Source organism: Falco punctatus (assembly GCF_963210335.1).
Source record: "Falco punctatus genome assembly, chromosome: 15".
Classification (NCBI taxonomy): Eukaryota; Metazoa; Chordata; class Aves; order Falconiformes; family Falconidae; genus Falco; species Falco punctatus.
The window spans coordinates 20,331,252-20,345,479 of NC_137595.1; the positions used below are offsets into that span (position 1 = coordinate 20,331,252).

General features: G+C 45.4%; 3 protein-coding genes across 3 annotated transcripts in view; 2 read left to right on the forward strand and 1 right to left on the reverse strand.

Annotated features, from left to right (window-relative positions):
* The window catches only part of SERTM2 (serine rich and transmembrane domain containing 2), a 41,683-nt gene extending 35,912 nt beyond the window's left edge, over positions 1 to 5,771 (forward strand). Inside the window, exon 1 of the mRNA XM_080365927.1 lies at positions 1 to 5,771. This exon is cut by the window's left edge and continues 35,912 nt beyond it. The gene's annotated coding sequence lies outside the window, so the exon portion shown is untranslated.
* DCX (doublecortin) overlaps positions 1 to 7,862 on the reverse strand; it is a 143,062-nt gene extending 135,200 nt beyond the window's left edge. Inside the window, exon 1 of the mRNA XM_080365914.1 lies at positions 5,765 to 7,862. The gene's annotated coding sequence lies outside the window, so the exon portion shown is untranslated. The remainder of the gene's footprint in view (positions 1 to 5,764) is intronic.
* A 205-nt stretch (positions 7,863 to 8,067) lies between these two features.
* The window catches only part of ALG13 (ALG13 UDP-N-acetylglucosaminyltransferase subunit), a gene marked incomplete at its 5' end in the record, with an annotated part of 30,480 nt that continues 24,319 nt past the window's right edge, over positions 8,068 to 14,228 (forward strand). The window contains 7 exons of the mRNA XM_080365204.1: positions 8,068 to 8,227; positions 8,313 to 8,654; positions 8,889 to 9,027; positions 10,784 to 10,893; positions 12,107 to 12,639; positions 12,993 to 13,076; positions 13,952 to 14,002. Of these exons, the coding sequence (XP_080221330.1) occupies positions 8,068 to 8,227; positions 8,313 to 8,654; positions 8,889 to 9,027; positions 10,784 to 10,893; positions 12,107 to 12,639; positions 12,993 to 13,076; positions 13,952 to 14,002 (1,419 nt within the window). The remainder of the gene's footprint in view (positions 8,228 to 8,312; positions 8,655 to 8,888; positions 9,028 to 10,783; positions 10,894 to 12,106; positions 12,640 to 12,992; positions 13,077 to 13,951; positions 14,003 to 14,228) is intronic.

The window sequence follows — 14,228 nt, forward strand, 5'->3', positions numbered from 1 at the left end:
CTATTTCACTTTGGGTTTGAGAGCCAGCTTGAGAAGAAAAAAAGAGGCATTGCAACCGTAGAGATGCTAATACTATGCTGAAAAGACTGATCTAAAAGGAGCCTGCACGCTTGATGCCTTTTGATCTCCTTGATGCAGTGTATTTGGGCAGTCCTCTGCTGCTATGAACACCACTTACTGTGTTTGCCCAACACCCATGCTCTTCTGTTTTCTTTTCAGGTAGAATTAGAGTAGCTTTTCATTAATTGCAGGTCTACATACTTCTAAAATCCATTTACTTAATCAGTGGACTGATTTAGGTGTCCCCGAAGACTTCTGAAGAGCAATTCAAAATGCCTACCAAAAATACTGCTGCCAAGAGCCAGCTATTGGAAAATAATAGGCAAATGGACAGAGGTGAAATTTAGACTGAGTTCATAGGTCACCTCCTTACCTATTTTTATGCTGCATGGCAAAGAGAGATATTTGTGTGTACTTGCATAGTCAGTACTGGCTGAGAAAAGGCAGGAACTCTGCTTGCTCACTTGGAACTTCTTTTGAAAGATCTAAACCAGTTGGTTTACTTGAGCATAATATTCTAATTTCCTTCAAAAATGCACATCAAAAAGAATAATTGAAACATGAAGTCTATCTCAGTGCTCGTAAAAATGCATGCAAGGTACCTCAGGATTTGATTACATGTGCACCAGCACAAGCTGCCTTCAGAGAACAAAGCTCAATTGATTTCAGGGAGTCTGATTTGCCTGGATGGAAATGAATTTTTAATAGGGTTGGCTGTCAGAGGGATTACGCAGGAATATGAAATCACAGGCCATTCACGCAGTGGATTGCTGTGGAGGTGTTTGCTGGTGGCTAGTAGGCAGGAATAGTGGCGTAGGCTTTCTACAGACAGCAAGTAGTGCCAGGCTGTCACAGGCAGAGGTTCCCTGGGGAGCTGAAGGGACCAGTTGCCAGGAGACATCACCATATCGAGCCTTCACAGCCAGAATAATGTTCCTTGTAACAGACTTCAGACTCCATCCTATGTCTGCATACCGGCCTGTTTTGCAATCATTCTTCAGATTATTTCCTTTACAATCTCCCAAATATCCCCAACACCTAATGGAAATTACCAGCTTTGAGAAATTTTATTTGATACGAAGCCCATTTTCTGGTTCTTCAATGCAAGCATTTTACCCTTGACAGAAACCTAGCAGAGGCATCAAGCATCACTAAAGATCCAGTTCAACAGCTGGTACAAATCAGTTGAGCCACACTCCTTGTAACAAGGATTGAAACACAGGATGTGCTATATCCCAGCGCAGAGGTGACTTGCTGCTTCATGGGCACGGCAAAGACCAGCAGCACGTTACTTTCATAAACCACTAAGCTCTGAGCTTCCAGAAGTCAGGTCTCAAAAAATCACGACATTGTGTAAATACAAAGCAAAACAGGAATAATAAAAAGATACATTGTTACAGATATGTAATACATATTATTTCTGTGTTAGTCTTTAGGGCTTTAAGGTTCAGTTGTTTTCTTGGTCTCCCCTTCAGAAGAATAAGGCCTTAACAATCACAATTGTGTAATTCCAGAACCTGGGGCTTCAAGCCATGCCATCAAATATTGCAAAATTCAGAAAAATCTGTAAGTTGTTAGGTCATGGACACTCATTCCAGCTAAGCCACAGCCTCTCCTCTGACTTCAAATGTGAAATATTTAGTCAGTGGACACAGTTCCTCCGTGCTGCTTCAGTGCCTGTCTTCTACTAGCCAGCCCTGAGGAAGAAGTGATCCCCTTGACTGTCCCCAGGCAGTTTAATCCTTTGTGTATCTGTAAGATATCTGACAATATCCCCACCGCCAAATAACAAGCCAACAAAGAGACAATTCAAAGGATGTAGAAATGTTGTGATGGAATATTTCAAAGTATACTATTTAAATTTGGCTGACAAATGTTCCTCTGTTATTTTCCCAGATGAAGCATCTCTGAATCATACTAATAAGAAGGAATCATTCCCCAAAATATTCTCCATCTAATTTTCACAGTTCCCTACGGTAACAACAATATCATCCCTCACAGGTACAGCACTACGTCTAAATGAGAGGAAAAGGAAGCGAACATTTCTCAGTTCAAATTTATATAATGCCAACTAGAAATAGGAGTAAGACTATCTTTACTCATTTTGCACATTCATAACATGTAAAAAATAATGAAACATAATGTAAATTTAGTGTGGAGAAGTCTAATTGTTCTCTTGTGCCTCATGTCATCCACTGCACCATTATATCACAAGCCAAATGAAGAATCAATCTTTGCACAAAATACAAGGTAAAAGAAAGACAGGGTTGCATTTTTAACTAGCTAGTCATCAGCTTGTTTTGCCTTTCAAAGAAAATCTTGGAGGTTTATCTGCCTTTCTGTTGGTGTCTATTTTTAAATGATTATTTGATACGTTGTCTGCAGCCCAAGCATTTCAGGAGTGGTCGAGTTTTATCACAACAGTTGTGAGTTATTCTTTAGACTTCAAGAGCAAACTGAGGGCAGTATGTAGTTTTCAGAAACCAAGATGTGAACCGCCCAGTTTATTCACATGTATTTTCTTACTCCTGAATAATATAATTACGGAGCTTTCAGGGCAAAGTGTGGGAAACTGAGCTGAATACAAAGCAACAGTGCTTTGAAGGCACATCGAGAAACATTTCAAATAAAGGCTAAGGAGAAAGGAGGAGGCATGCATCTTTTCTCACTTAACAAAAAAATAGCTTTCACTCATGCCATCTTCAGTTTCTTGCCCAGATGTTGTCATGGGAAGAAAATATCATAATATAAATTATGCCATAAAAAGCACAGATGGGAGCAAGCTCTCACAGGAACGTATCTTCCATTTTAGCCCTTTCCTAGCCTCTCCCTGGGGTCTTGGACTACATTATGTCAGATTGAGCCCATATTTCTTGAATATCTCTATCAATATCCCACACATATCACTTGGAGAGAAACATTTGGCACTGAAAAGAGAGACTCTCCAGCCCAAGCAGGTACAGGTTCACACAAGGTTTGCCCCAAAGGCAATGGGCACTCAACACCCTGAGCCACGGGGCTCAGAGCATGTGACTGCAGCTACTAATGGCAGTGAAGGGGTAGATGTAGGTGCCATTCTCCAGCATTGAAATCAATCTCAGTCCAAGATGCCACACTTAAGCATCCTTGTGCTACTAGTGCTGCTTGTGCAACTCAGGGAACTGATCTAACTGCAAACAGATCACTTTCCTGTCAGATCAGCTCTCTGAGTTGGATCACTGTGATGTTGTATGAGTACCTGTAGAAATGCAGAGCACAGGAAGGAACAAACGGCCAGAAACAAGACCTAGCACCAAGTCTGGATTACATGATCTTTAACTGCCTCAAAACTGCAAGGGATCAGCTCCAAGCATCTCATTCTGAAATGATCTGTAGTTCTCATGGACCACAGCATAAGCACTCGTGGACAAAATTCCACTTATGCTTTACACAACTTCTAATTAAAATAGCAGGTACAAATTCAAATGAGATTGAGTCCTAGAATGGATAGCTTTCCCTCTTTTTAGTTTAAAATCATCCTAACAAGCCTAATTCAATGTGCAAGTGGAATGTACCCTCCAGTGAAAACTCCAATACAAATTTAAGTCACCGCAATGTTACTGGTGAAGTACAAGCTGCAGAGGACACTGACTTTCAGTGCCACATGGAAAATAGCAAGCTGGAATCACACAGACCCGCTCCATACTCAGAAATCATTCCAGTGATTTCTGAATTCTCTTCATTCTAGAAAGCAAATGAGCAAAACAGGATCCTGTAGAAGTGAAATTCAGCACTCATAATAAAAGCAAAATAAAATGCAAAACCTGATGGGCCATGATCCTGAACATACTGTATTTTAAGAATAGCTGTTGTAACCCTTATTTCCAACAAAACTCTCTCTCTATAAACACCTTCCACAAGGACTATTAAAAGAGATTCAGTGTAAGAGCTCCCTGTTGACAGGTGCTCACTCACTCCTGGACATTTTTAATTAAGAAAACTGAAAGATTCCATTTGACACACTAGTAAAATTAGGTCTGTTTTTGCAAACTGCTAAGTATGGTCAGCTGTCCCTGAAACTTGAAGTACCATGCTCTTGTTGCAATCAGGCCTCCTAAACTTTGGAAGAGCAGTATGCTTTTCTCCCTTCGAGCAGTTCTTTGATCACACAGAAATTAGTCCAAACCTCTTCTTAAGAGTAAGAAGGGGTCACCAAATCTTTTTTTTTTTCCTTGAGCTGCATGGGTTTATTGTTACCTAACGTGTCATTCTCCTAAAATGCCCAATGTTTAATTTAACTTGTGAATACCCTAAAGCACTGACAAGAGTCACTGAGCAGAGTTTAGAAAATACCACCAAATAGGCACCCATTGACTGGAAGAATAAGAAGTTTTTCTGTACGCAAACATTAATCATCAGAGCAAACCTAGATATAGGAATTTATTTCACAATACTATGCAGACTGTACTTCAGTTTCTCTCTCACTTGAAGGTTATGAAGACTAGTATTATTCAAACTGTATTCATTTTTCTAAATACACATTTTACTCTGCTGAAATTTGAGGCAGCAAGCAGTGAGGTATGAACAAGTTGCTGCTCATGCATGGAATATTTTCTTGAGCGTGCCTTACATTATAGGAACTATAAGTTACAAGTGGATAGCTGAAAGCAAGGTCAAAGCTGAGGTACAACGGCAACCACTGTAAACCTTTTCTAACTGCAGAATGAATGTGTGGACTTAGTTTATTTTTCAGTTTTGGCAGAGTAAGAGCATGCATGCAGTGAGTTACACTGCTTTAGTACAAATGAACAGTAATTTCCTAACTCCTGTAATTAACCTAATATAAAATAATGATATAAACAGGAAAACACCGCAATACATTTAAATTCTATCCTCCTCATTAGAAAAAAAATAAATCTACAATAATTTTATTATCCTGTCCTTACCTTTTCTCACAAAGATTTACACATGTGCTGACCCTCATCACTGACACCTGAATAATTTAGCATCCTTCCTTTAATCCCAAAGTCTCACTTCCTATCCATCAGTTGTCAGGGCCTTGACTGCAGGTCTTAATTGCCTGGACCAGCCTCAGCTGGGGCTTCCAAGCACACTCTCTGATGAGGATTTAATTTTTAAACTTGGTCTTTAGAATCATAGTACAGAATCATAAAGTGGTTTGGGTTGGAAGGGACCTTAAAGATCATCTAATTCTATGGGTAGGAACACCTTCCACTAGACTGGGTTGTTCAAAGCCCCATCCAACCTGGCCTTGAATGCTTCCAGGGATGGGCCATGCACAAGTTCTCTGGGCAACCTGTTCCAGCATCTCACCACCCTCACAGTAAAGAGCTTCTTCCTAATATCTGATTTAAAACCACCCTCTTTCAGTTTAAACGCATTACCCCTTGTCCTGTCACTATGCTCCCTGATAAAGAGTTCTTCCCTATCTTTTCTGTACACTCCCCCCGAAGACTGCTATGAGGTCTCCCTGAAGTCTTCTCTTCTCTAGCCTAAAAAACCCAAATTCTCTCAGTCTGTCCTTAGTCTCTCAGCTGCTCCAGCCCCAGATCATCTTTGTGGCCCCCCTCTAGACCTGCTCAAGCAGGCCCATGTCCTTCTTATACTGGGAGAACAGAAGTGAGTTGTAGGTGTCCTTGCTGCTAGTTCTGCTCCTGAATTGCTGTTTGGGTTGCCTGGACTGACCTTGGAAACGGCTTGTTACCTTGCCTTTGCCTGATGAATTTGTTGCTGCCACTGTGCTGCTTGTTTTTCTCTAGTGTGGTCAGATTGTGCCCTGTCGGTGAGGTCTTTGCCTGGCTTGCATTGTGTGTCACCCTCAGCTCCTGGCTTCTTTGTCCTGAGGGAGAGTGGTAAGAGTTGGGTGAGGCTGGTCAGGGCCACTAAGGCCCTATGCACCCAGGACTCTGACACTGCTTTGCTCTACAGCATGTTTCCCAAGTGCCACCCTCCCCCTTGCCATGTCTGCTGTCAGCACTACTTGCTTTAATCAAAAAATAAATACATTTCAGTGTGGCTCGTTATGCTAAATGAAAGCAACAGGGGGCTAATGAGCATTGTGAATGAGCCATTAACATGGCAATCAGACTTATCCTCAAGATAGCTACATCTTTTCTGCATCTTGCTTGGAACACCCAATAGCTTATACAGATATGACCTCATCTATTACATTTAATTCAGGGAATAGATAGATTTAGGTGTCTAACTTGAATAGTTTCTTTTTGTAGAATTGTACATTGTGTTGCACTTGCAATTAAGAAAGCAAACAGTTCACTTTGTGCAACTGCTAAGGGGTTATTGTTAGCCTTCAGTGGAAAAGACTGTGTTAACAGATTTAATGTTTGGATATTTTTAGAAATGGAAATGTTATCCCCACCTCTACCCCCCACCCCAGTTTTCACCACAAAGGGGAAATGTACCTGAAATAATAGATTTACTGGTGACTTCATCTTTGCAATTGATTTAACATGGCTTAGCACTGAACAGCATTTTTATTTTTCATCTCCAGCCTCAGCTCCTGCCCGATTTACTATCCCTTGGCTCTTAGGATCACATTCCACAGGGAGCTGACATGTCTTTGCTAAAGGGAGTACTTTTCCTCAGTCCCCGTAAGGAGATAGTAAGATCAGCCTGAAACAGCATCAGAAAGACGTATACTTAGAGAAAGGGCAATAGGGAGGAAGGGAAACATAGCTGTATCCAATGATACTGAGAATGTATCTTTCAAAAGGCCCAGGGTAGACAAAAAAACCCTCTTCAATATCTTTAATATTTACTACAGTGAAAATTTTTAAAGACTCACTCAATTCTCTGCACATTAATATAATCACCTCCACAGAAAGCTTTAGAGGAGCTAAAATGCTAAACACTGCCTTGCAGGTAGAGAAACTAAAGATAAGCACCTCCCCAAGGTGCTAACACCGGTCAGTGGCAAAGTGACAAAAAGAAACCAGGAGGGTACAACTCCTAGCCTTGATTTCAGTCTCTTTCAGGGTTTTCCTGGAGTTGCAATCTCAGCTCCTGTGGCAGGTTCATCTATTTATGCCAAATAATTTTTATGTCTGACTTTCTGGGATCAACTAAGAGCCAACAGTACCTGTTGTCAGTTTGCAGCATTTCCAGGATTTTGGGGGGGAGTTGACACAGCGCACATACGTAGCCAGAATTAAAGTACCTAAACAAAGCACGCAACAACAGAGTTCAAACTGAATTAGCCTCTTTTCCTTCTGTCTCCGATATTCGCTAATCCCTGTGGTATCAGCGGAAGGATATCCACATGGCAAAGTGACCCAGCCTCTCCCACTGAGATAAATGTATGCATCTCCTCCTGCCTTCCTTCACCCAAAGGCTGGCAGCCCACCATCTGCCCTGTCACCACAACCGTGCGCGGGTGACACTGCTCAGGCCCGCGGTGCGTCCCCTGGCCAGGCCCATGGCTGCCCTCACAGGACCCACCACAGCACTGCTTCAGGGAACAGTTGTCCCACGCACCAGTCTCGCCTCCAAAGCATGCCTAACTGCTTTTCTACCATCCTTTTGTGATAGATATTACCCACACAGTAAGTGCCATGAGAGGGCTGGGCCAGGCCGAGCAATCCCACCCCTAGCCCTAGTCAGTTATGAAGGCAGCTGTGGCAACGGCCGCCTGTGAACACCCCCCACACCAGGCCCCACTCGGGCTGTCGGTTACAGTGATCTGTGCCCCAAGTGCTACAATAACGTGAAAGGAAAAGCTTTCTGAATAATCTGGGTTACTCCCCCCACACCCCACCCTCGAAAGTCTAAAAAATTAAGACACTCGTGGCTACCAGGCAAAGGTCGCTGAACACGGCTGACGAGCGCGCCGGGGGAGCCATGAGGTGAAGGGGGCGTGTCCCCCCCGCCGCGCGGCGAACCGCCCCCTCAGGCCGGCAGCCATTTTGAGGAGCGCTGCAGCGCGCGGGCGGCGCGCGGCGCCCTCTGGCGGCTCCCCGCCCGCAGATCGGCCCGCGCGGGCGCCGGCCGGCCATGAAGTCCGTTTTCGTCACGGTGGGCACTACCAGCTTCGACGACCTGATCGCCACCATCTGCTCCCCGGCGGCCCTGCAGGTGAGGCGGTGGAGCACCCGGCTGTCCCGGGCCTCCCCTTCACGGCCTGCCCGCAGCGCCTCAACCGGGCGCCTGCGCGGTGGGAGCTGCGCCGCCCTGCCGCATCCCGTTAGTGACTGCGGGGGTGCCGGGGCTGCCTGAGGCGGGGTACGGGGCTGCCTGAGGCGGGGTACGGGGCGGGGCCCGGGTGAGCGGCGCGAAGCGGCGGCGGAGCGGGAGGGACGGTCCGTTGCGCGAAGCGGCGGAGGGTGGCGGCGGCCGCCGGCCCGGGGTGCCCGGGAGCAGGGCCCGGCGCGCCGGTGCCCGGCCTGGGGACACGCCGACAGCCGCCCTCCCTCCGCCGCAGGTGCTGCAGAGCCGCGGCTACGAGAAGCTGGTGCTGCAGGTCGGGCGCGGCGCGCTGCCGCCGTCGCTGAGCGGCACGGCCCTGGCAGTGGAAGCCTTCCGCTACAAGGAGTCGCTGGCTGAGGACCTGGGGAGGGCCGACCTGGTCGTCAGCCACGCAGGTAGAGCCCGTCTGTCGGCCGAGCCCGTTCCCTGGGAACAGGAGCGGCGGTCGGTTGCCTGAAGTCTGTTTCTCTCTAGCTCGGGGGTGGGCTGGCAGTGAATGTTCAGGTCCGCAGCTAGAGGTGAGTGGTTAAGTGCTCACCTTCAGGAGCCTCCCGTGTTTCAAGAGCAAGCGCAATGATAACTTCCTCTTTCAGGACAAAAACTCAGGGTGTTTTCCGTTTTTCCTGTAGGTGCAGGTAGCTGTCTGGAGGCTCTAGGAAAAGAAAAACCACTCGTAGTAGTAATAAACGAAAAGCTGATGAACAACCATCAGCTTGAACTGGCAAAACAGCTCCACAGAGATGGGCACGTCTTCTGCTGTAATTGCAGGTATGCGGGTGCTGCGGCTGTCCTGACTGAACAAGCCGTGTTCAGGACCATCATTCTGTTACTACAGTATTGAGACTGTAACAAGGAAATGTACATTTTTCTTTGTAACGACCATTTGTTTGCAAAGTAGATTTCCCACAGTGGCTAGATTAACATTAGGAGCTAATTTACCAAACTTATTAAGCCTTTTTACCATGACTCCTTTTAATGATTTTTTTTTTAATTTTTGTTTTTGAGGACACATGTATTCAGACTGAAAGAAGAGCAATTTAAACCAAATAGAAGTGGCTGAATTCTGAAGAGTCAGGTGGCATCATAGAGGCACCTAACAGCTTCTCTCTTTCTCTGCTTTTCCTCACTAGTTGTTGGATTATTTTTTGAAGTCTAAAAATAATACAACCTGAACTATCAGTTTATAACCATGAGCCATAAGGAATAAATTGCTTCCTGTAGGCTTAGAGCTCTGTTTCATTATTTTGCTGTGTGAACTTTCCTCGTGGAAGGCACTGAAGCTGACTGTAGATGCGCAGACGTAATAAAAATTGAAAGTATCTGGAGTATTTAGAACAAAACATACAAATGGCCTTACTGATATGGATCAGGAGTCCACGTACCTCAGTATCCTATTTGCAGTGGCCATATGCAGATGCCCAGCTGAAACAGAAACAGGGGAAGAACACATGGTACTTCTCTGTATTACTTTCCCTCTGATGCGCATAAGTACTTTGATTCAGGGGGATTCCTAAATCAGATGCTGTCTGGTTCATAACTTTCAATACCTCTGTCTTATGTACTTGTTTGGTACATTCATACATGAATATATAAGTATTCAGAAATACTTATTCAGGCTGCCTTTTTAACCATACTTCTTGAATGCACCACATCCTCTGACAAGGAGTTTCACAAATCTACTGCCTGTCACTTCAGGGGGGAAAAAATGCCAAAAATGAAATCAACCAACCTGAAAAAATAACAACAAAAAAACCCCAGCTCCTTTTGTTTGTGTTCATCCTGGCTCCTGTTAGTTTCATTTGCTCTCATGTTTTGACTGTATCTTACTGTTTTTATGATTGATTGCACTCTGTAAATAACAGATGACCTCTAAATTGAAGGCAGAGGAAATCCAACTCCCATTATTTAGTCTGCATCTTTTCCTTTGCCTTGCAAATAGGGTTTTGTATGTTTCAGAAGAGCCTTCTGAAAAGACTAGGCCTGTCATTCATTTATATTGGACAAGTTTCTCATTATCTCAGTACTTCTGACAGCTTCAGAGATGAAGGAATTTTTATTTCCTTTTGTTGAACAGTGCCTAGCATTTGAGCCTTATTTGCAGCCTGATAATAGCAAGCTAACAGATTGATTTAGCTGTTCTTTCTGGCAGATTGTTAAGTGGAGAACTATGCCATGTGTTCAAATAGGATTAATTTCCTGATACAGTTTATGATGAAGATCCTCAGATCTTGTTCAGTCTCCCAACATGGCAACCACAGATTAAAAAGTTAAGAGCTGAGGTTGTCTGTGAAAGCTGCGGTATCGATCGAAGTGTGTTCTCAGCAATGCTGCCTGCCAGTGATGGTCTGGGCCCACTGGTTTGTGGGATCTCTTCTTCCTTTCATTCAGTATGTGTCTTTTAATACTGTTTCTGTGCTAAAGGATTATTTATGTATGAATAGAAAGAAAACTGTGTGAAGAAAAAATTTCCCTTTGGGATGGATTTTTTTTTTTTGTAATTATTGGTTTTGATCTGTTTTTACAGCACTCTTGTGGAGACACTACAGTCAATGGACTTGTCAACTTTGAAACCTTTTCCTCCTGGACAGCCAGAAAAGTTTGCTTTGTTCTTGGATAAAGTTGTTGGATTTCAATAAACAATACAGAGGAATAAAGATGTCAGAATAAAACCTTTCTCCTCTCCTAGAAAGGCCTTCCATACTTAAGAGTCCACCAACTGGGGCAAAAGAAAATGCCTGTTAATATTAACTGACATAAAATGGTTTCCTATTTAGTGCCAGTTTAAAGTCATCCAGCTTTATGCTTAAAAGAGCACAGTGCCCACAAGGCAGGGAGTATGAACTGTCTAGTTTCTGGGATAGAGAGATATTTACATCACAAAATCTGCACTGAGTTGGTAATTCCAGTGAGGAGGAGAAGCTAAACTATTTAACAAGCATGACATACATCTAGTGGTCTCTTGACCGTATTTGCCTAGTACTAGTGGAAATAAGTTGTCCTTGCTAATGTGCCTGTTATGTTCTGCAAATAAGCAAATGCCTTCAGCTCTCATTCCATGTGCTTAACAGAAGCACCAAAAAGAGAATTTTAGAAGTGAGAGATTTAAGCCTCTTTAGAGGGAAAGGGGCACGTGGTGAATCTGGGTGGAAAAAGGCAAGAGCTGCAAACCTGCTGCCAGATGGTCCACCGACTCTCGTGGGTTTGGGTGATTTACTCCCAAAGTAAAACATGACCTATAGGAGAGGAATAGGGTTGACAATACAATCAAGCCACGTTACTTGGCTGGGACTTCTGTGAAGCACAGGGCGTCCAATTTGATGCTGATTGGAGCTCCCTATTTAAAGTGTTGGAATTGTCAACTGTTGATGGTACCATCAATTTGTTTCAGTAAATATTTTTAAAAACAAAGGAAGTTTAGACTCAAAAACATTCATGCAGGCTATTTGGTCCGTAATACTTCGGACTATGTAGAGTCTATATGTGTATAGTTGGTGCTCCTGCCCTTCCTGCAAGTACACCATTTGGGTTTTTTAATTGCTATTGCTTAAAACAATGAAAACTCCCAAATTGGTGCATCTGATGTCCAAGTGCAGTTTTTACTAGCAGGTTATACGTACAAGGGGACATTCTCCCCATCAAACCAGGCATAAGGGCTATACATGGAATAAGTCATACTGCACAGTTGTGCAAAAGTGACTTTTGCTGATCCCTGAGATAGTGGATGAGTTAGGATCCACCGAGATTTTTCACTTCCGTAATAAATGTTACAGAGCCGTTACTTCGGGAGTGCCGCTAGCAGCTCACCTCCAGTCCAAGGGCACGCAGGAACGCCGCAGCCAATTCTGAGTAACCGTTGGGGTTTTCCGCAGCTACTGGCAGGCACGGCACCTCCCGCAAGGGAGCTGGAAGGGGTTAATGAGCCACGGCTCCCCTGGCTGCCCGAGGCAGGCCCGGAGGGGGACGACGCCTGCCGGGGCTGACGGCGCTCCGGCGCGGCGCGGGCAGCCCCCACAGCCGGGGTGCGGGGGCTCTCGGCGGGCACCCCGAGGTGGCTGCGGGCGGCCCCCGAGCGGCGCGCACCGGCCGGCCGAGGGCAGCGGGGGCCCTGGCGCAGGTGAGCGCCCGGGGCGTGGCCCCTCATTAGCAGCCGCCGCGCGCCCAGCTGCCACGCGCCGCGCAGCCCCGCGCGGAGCCCCCGTCTCCCGCCTCCGCCGCTTCAGCCGCAGCCGCCCGGGGAAGATGCAGAAGGGCTGGAAGAAGTACTTCGGGCAGAAGTCCTTCAGCGAGGTGGCCATGGACGAGTACCTGGGCAGCCTGGGGCTGTACCGCAAGATGACGGCCAGGGACACCTCTTCACTTTTCCGAGCCGTTTCCGAGCAGGTTGGGCGGCGGGGCGGGCGCCGGTAGCGGTCCCGGGGGGAGCCGGGGCGCCTCAGGCCCCCGGCGGGGCTGGCGCGGCCCGGGGCTGGCAGTGGGTGCTGCGGGAGGCCCCTCCGGGTGCCCGAGGGGAGGTGTGGCGGGTGGGGAGGTGTGTGGGGCCGGCAGGCGCCCGGGCCGCCCGCGCTCCCCTCAGCCTCTTCCCCCGGGCGCCTGTGGTGCGGCGTCTCCTCTCCTGCTACTCTGAGGCGCTTTGTGGCGGGGGTACCCCTCGAGAGTAAAACAAGCGTCGTGTTAAGCATAAACTAAACTCTGCAGTTTTCTCCTTAATTGTTTCACAACCTTTTTTTTTTCAGGTGTTTTCATCTCAAATTTACCACGTGGAAGTCAGGAAAGCTTGTGTTTTTTTTATGAGGCAACACCAGCACAAGTTTCAATCTGTAAGTAGTGTGTGTGTTAGGCAGTTTTGCACGTGTAGTTAGGAAGTAATGTGGGAGGAGGCGAGTGGTTTAGCCGTAAACATACCCTCAAAAACATATGCACTGAAAACATGCCATGCTTTGCTAGGCTTGATGCATGTAAGACCAGAGAAATGGCACGGTGATAGCTTGCTTACCTTATTTGAGTTGCAGTCGCGCAAGTTTTATTTGACTATGCATCTGAAGTTCCTGAAATCGGGTGAGTTACTAATGCTGGAGTAACCAGTAGGGTGACAATTATTTATGTAGTGTTTTCTCTGTGGAGCAACCATCACGGAATTTAGTAGGTAGGAAATATGTGGTATCTTGGAGTAAGAAATAAGCATCAAAAGATGACAGAAGACACTAGAGTGTTTTTAATTGTTGCATAGAGTTATGAGGTTTTGGGGTTTTTTTTGTTTGGTTGGTTTTGCATGAGACAGTTCGTGCAGGGGTGTGTGTGCAGTGTGGTTCTCTGTGCTGTTGGGGTGATTTTGAGTGTTTTTTGGTGTCTGTTTTGGTTTTCTCCCCCTGTAATTGCAGTTAAGTGCTTAATCTAATCTAGGTGGGAGATCAGTTACTTGGAGTATTACTCAGACTCATGCTCTTAATTTTTTTAAGATATCTTGGTATGTCCACATTGGTACCCCAAATCATTCCCATGCTCTAAGGCAGACAACAGCTGAAGTCATACCCCTAATCAGACCATAGCCCTTCAGAACCCAAAAATGATAGGAATTGGCAGACTAGTCCCAAATCTGTGTCTGTGCACCCTGTCATGCCTCACACACCCCACCTCCCCAACATTTAACTTTGCTTTACAACTGGCTAAGTTTTTGTATTTGTTTTGTTGAAAGTATGTGGAAGGAGCATTTGAGAAATACCTTGAGCGACTGGGAGATCCAAAGGTAAGACTGATCTAATACTTGGCAAAGAGATTACAAGTTCAGGAGACTAGAACAGGAAAGTAATTAGGTGATGGTTTAAAATTTGGTGGTTTAGGTTTAGGGTTTGTTTGTGTGTGTTTTGTTTTTTTCAGATAGACCTCAATCCTGGGGTCTTATTTGAATTGGTGATACTATGGGGTTTGTATTGAATATTCATGTGTATAAACAATATCAGTTTTAGTGGGGA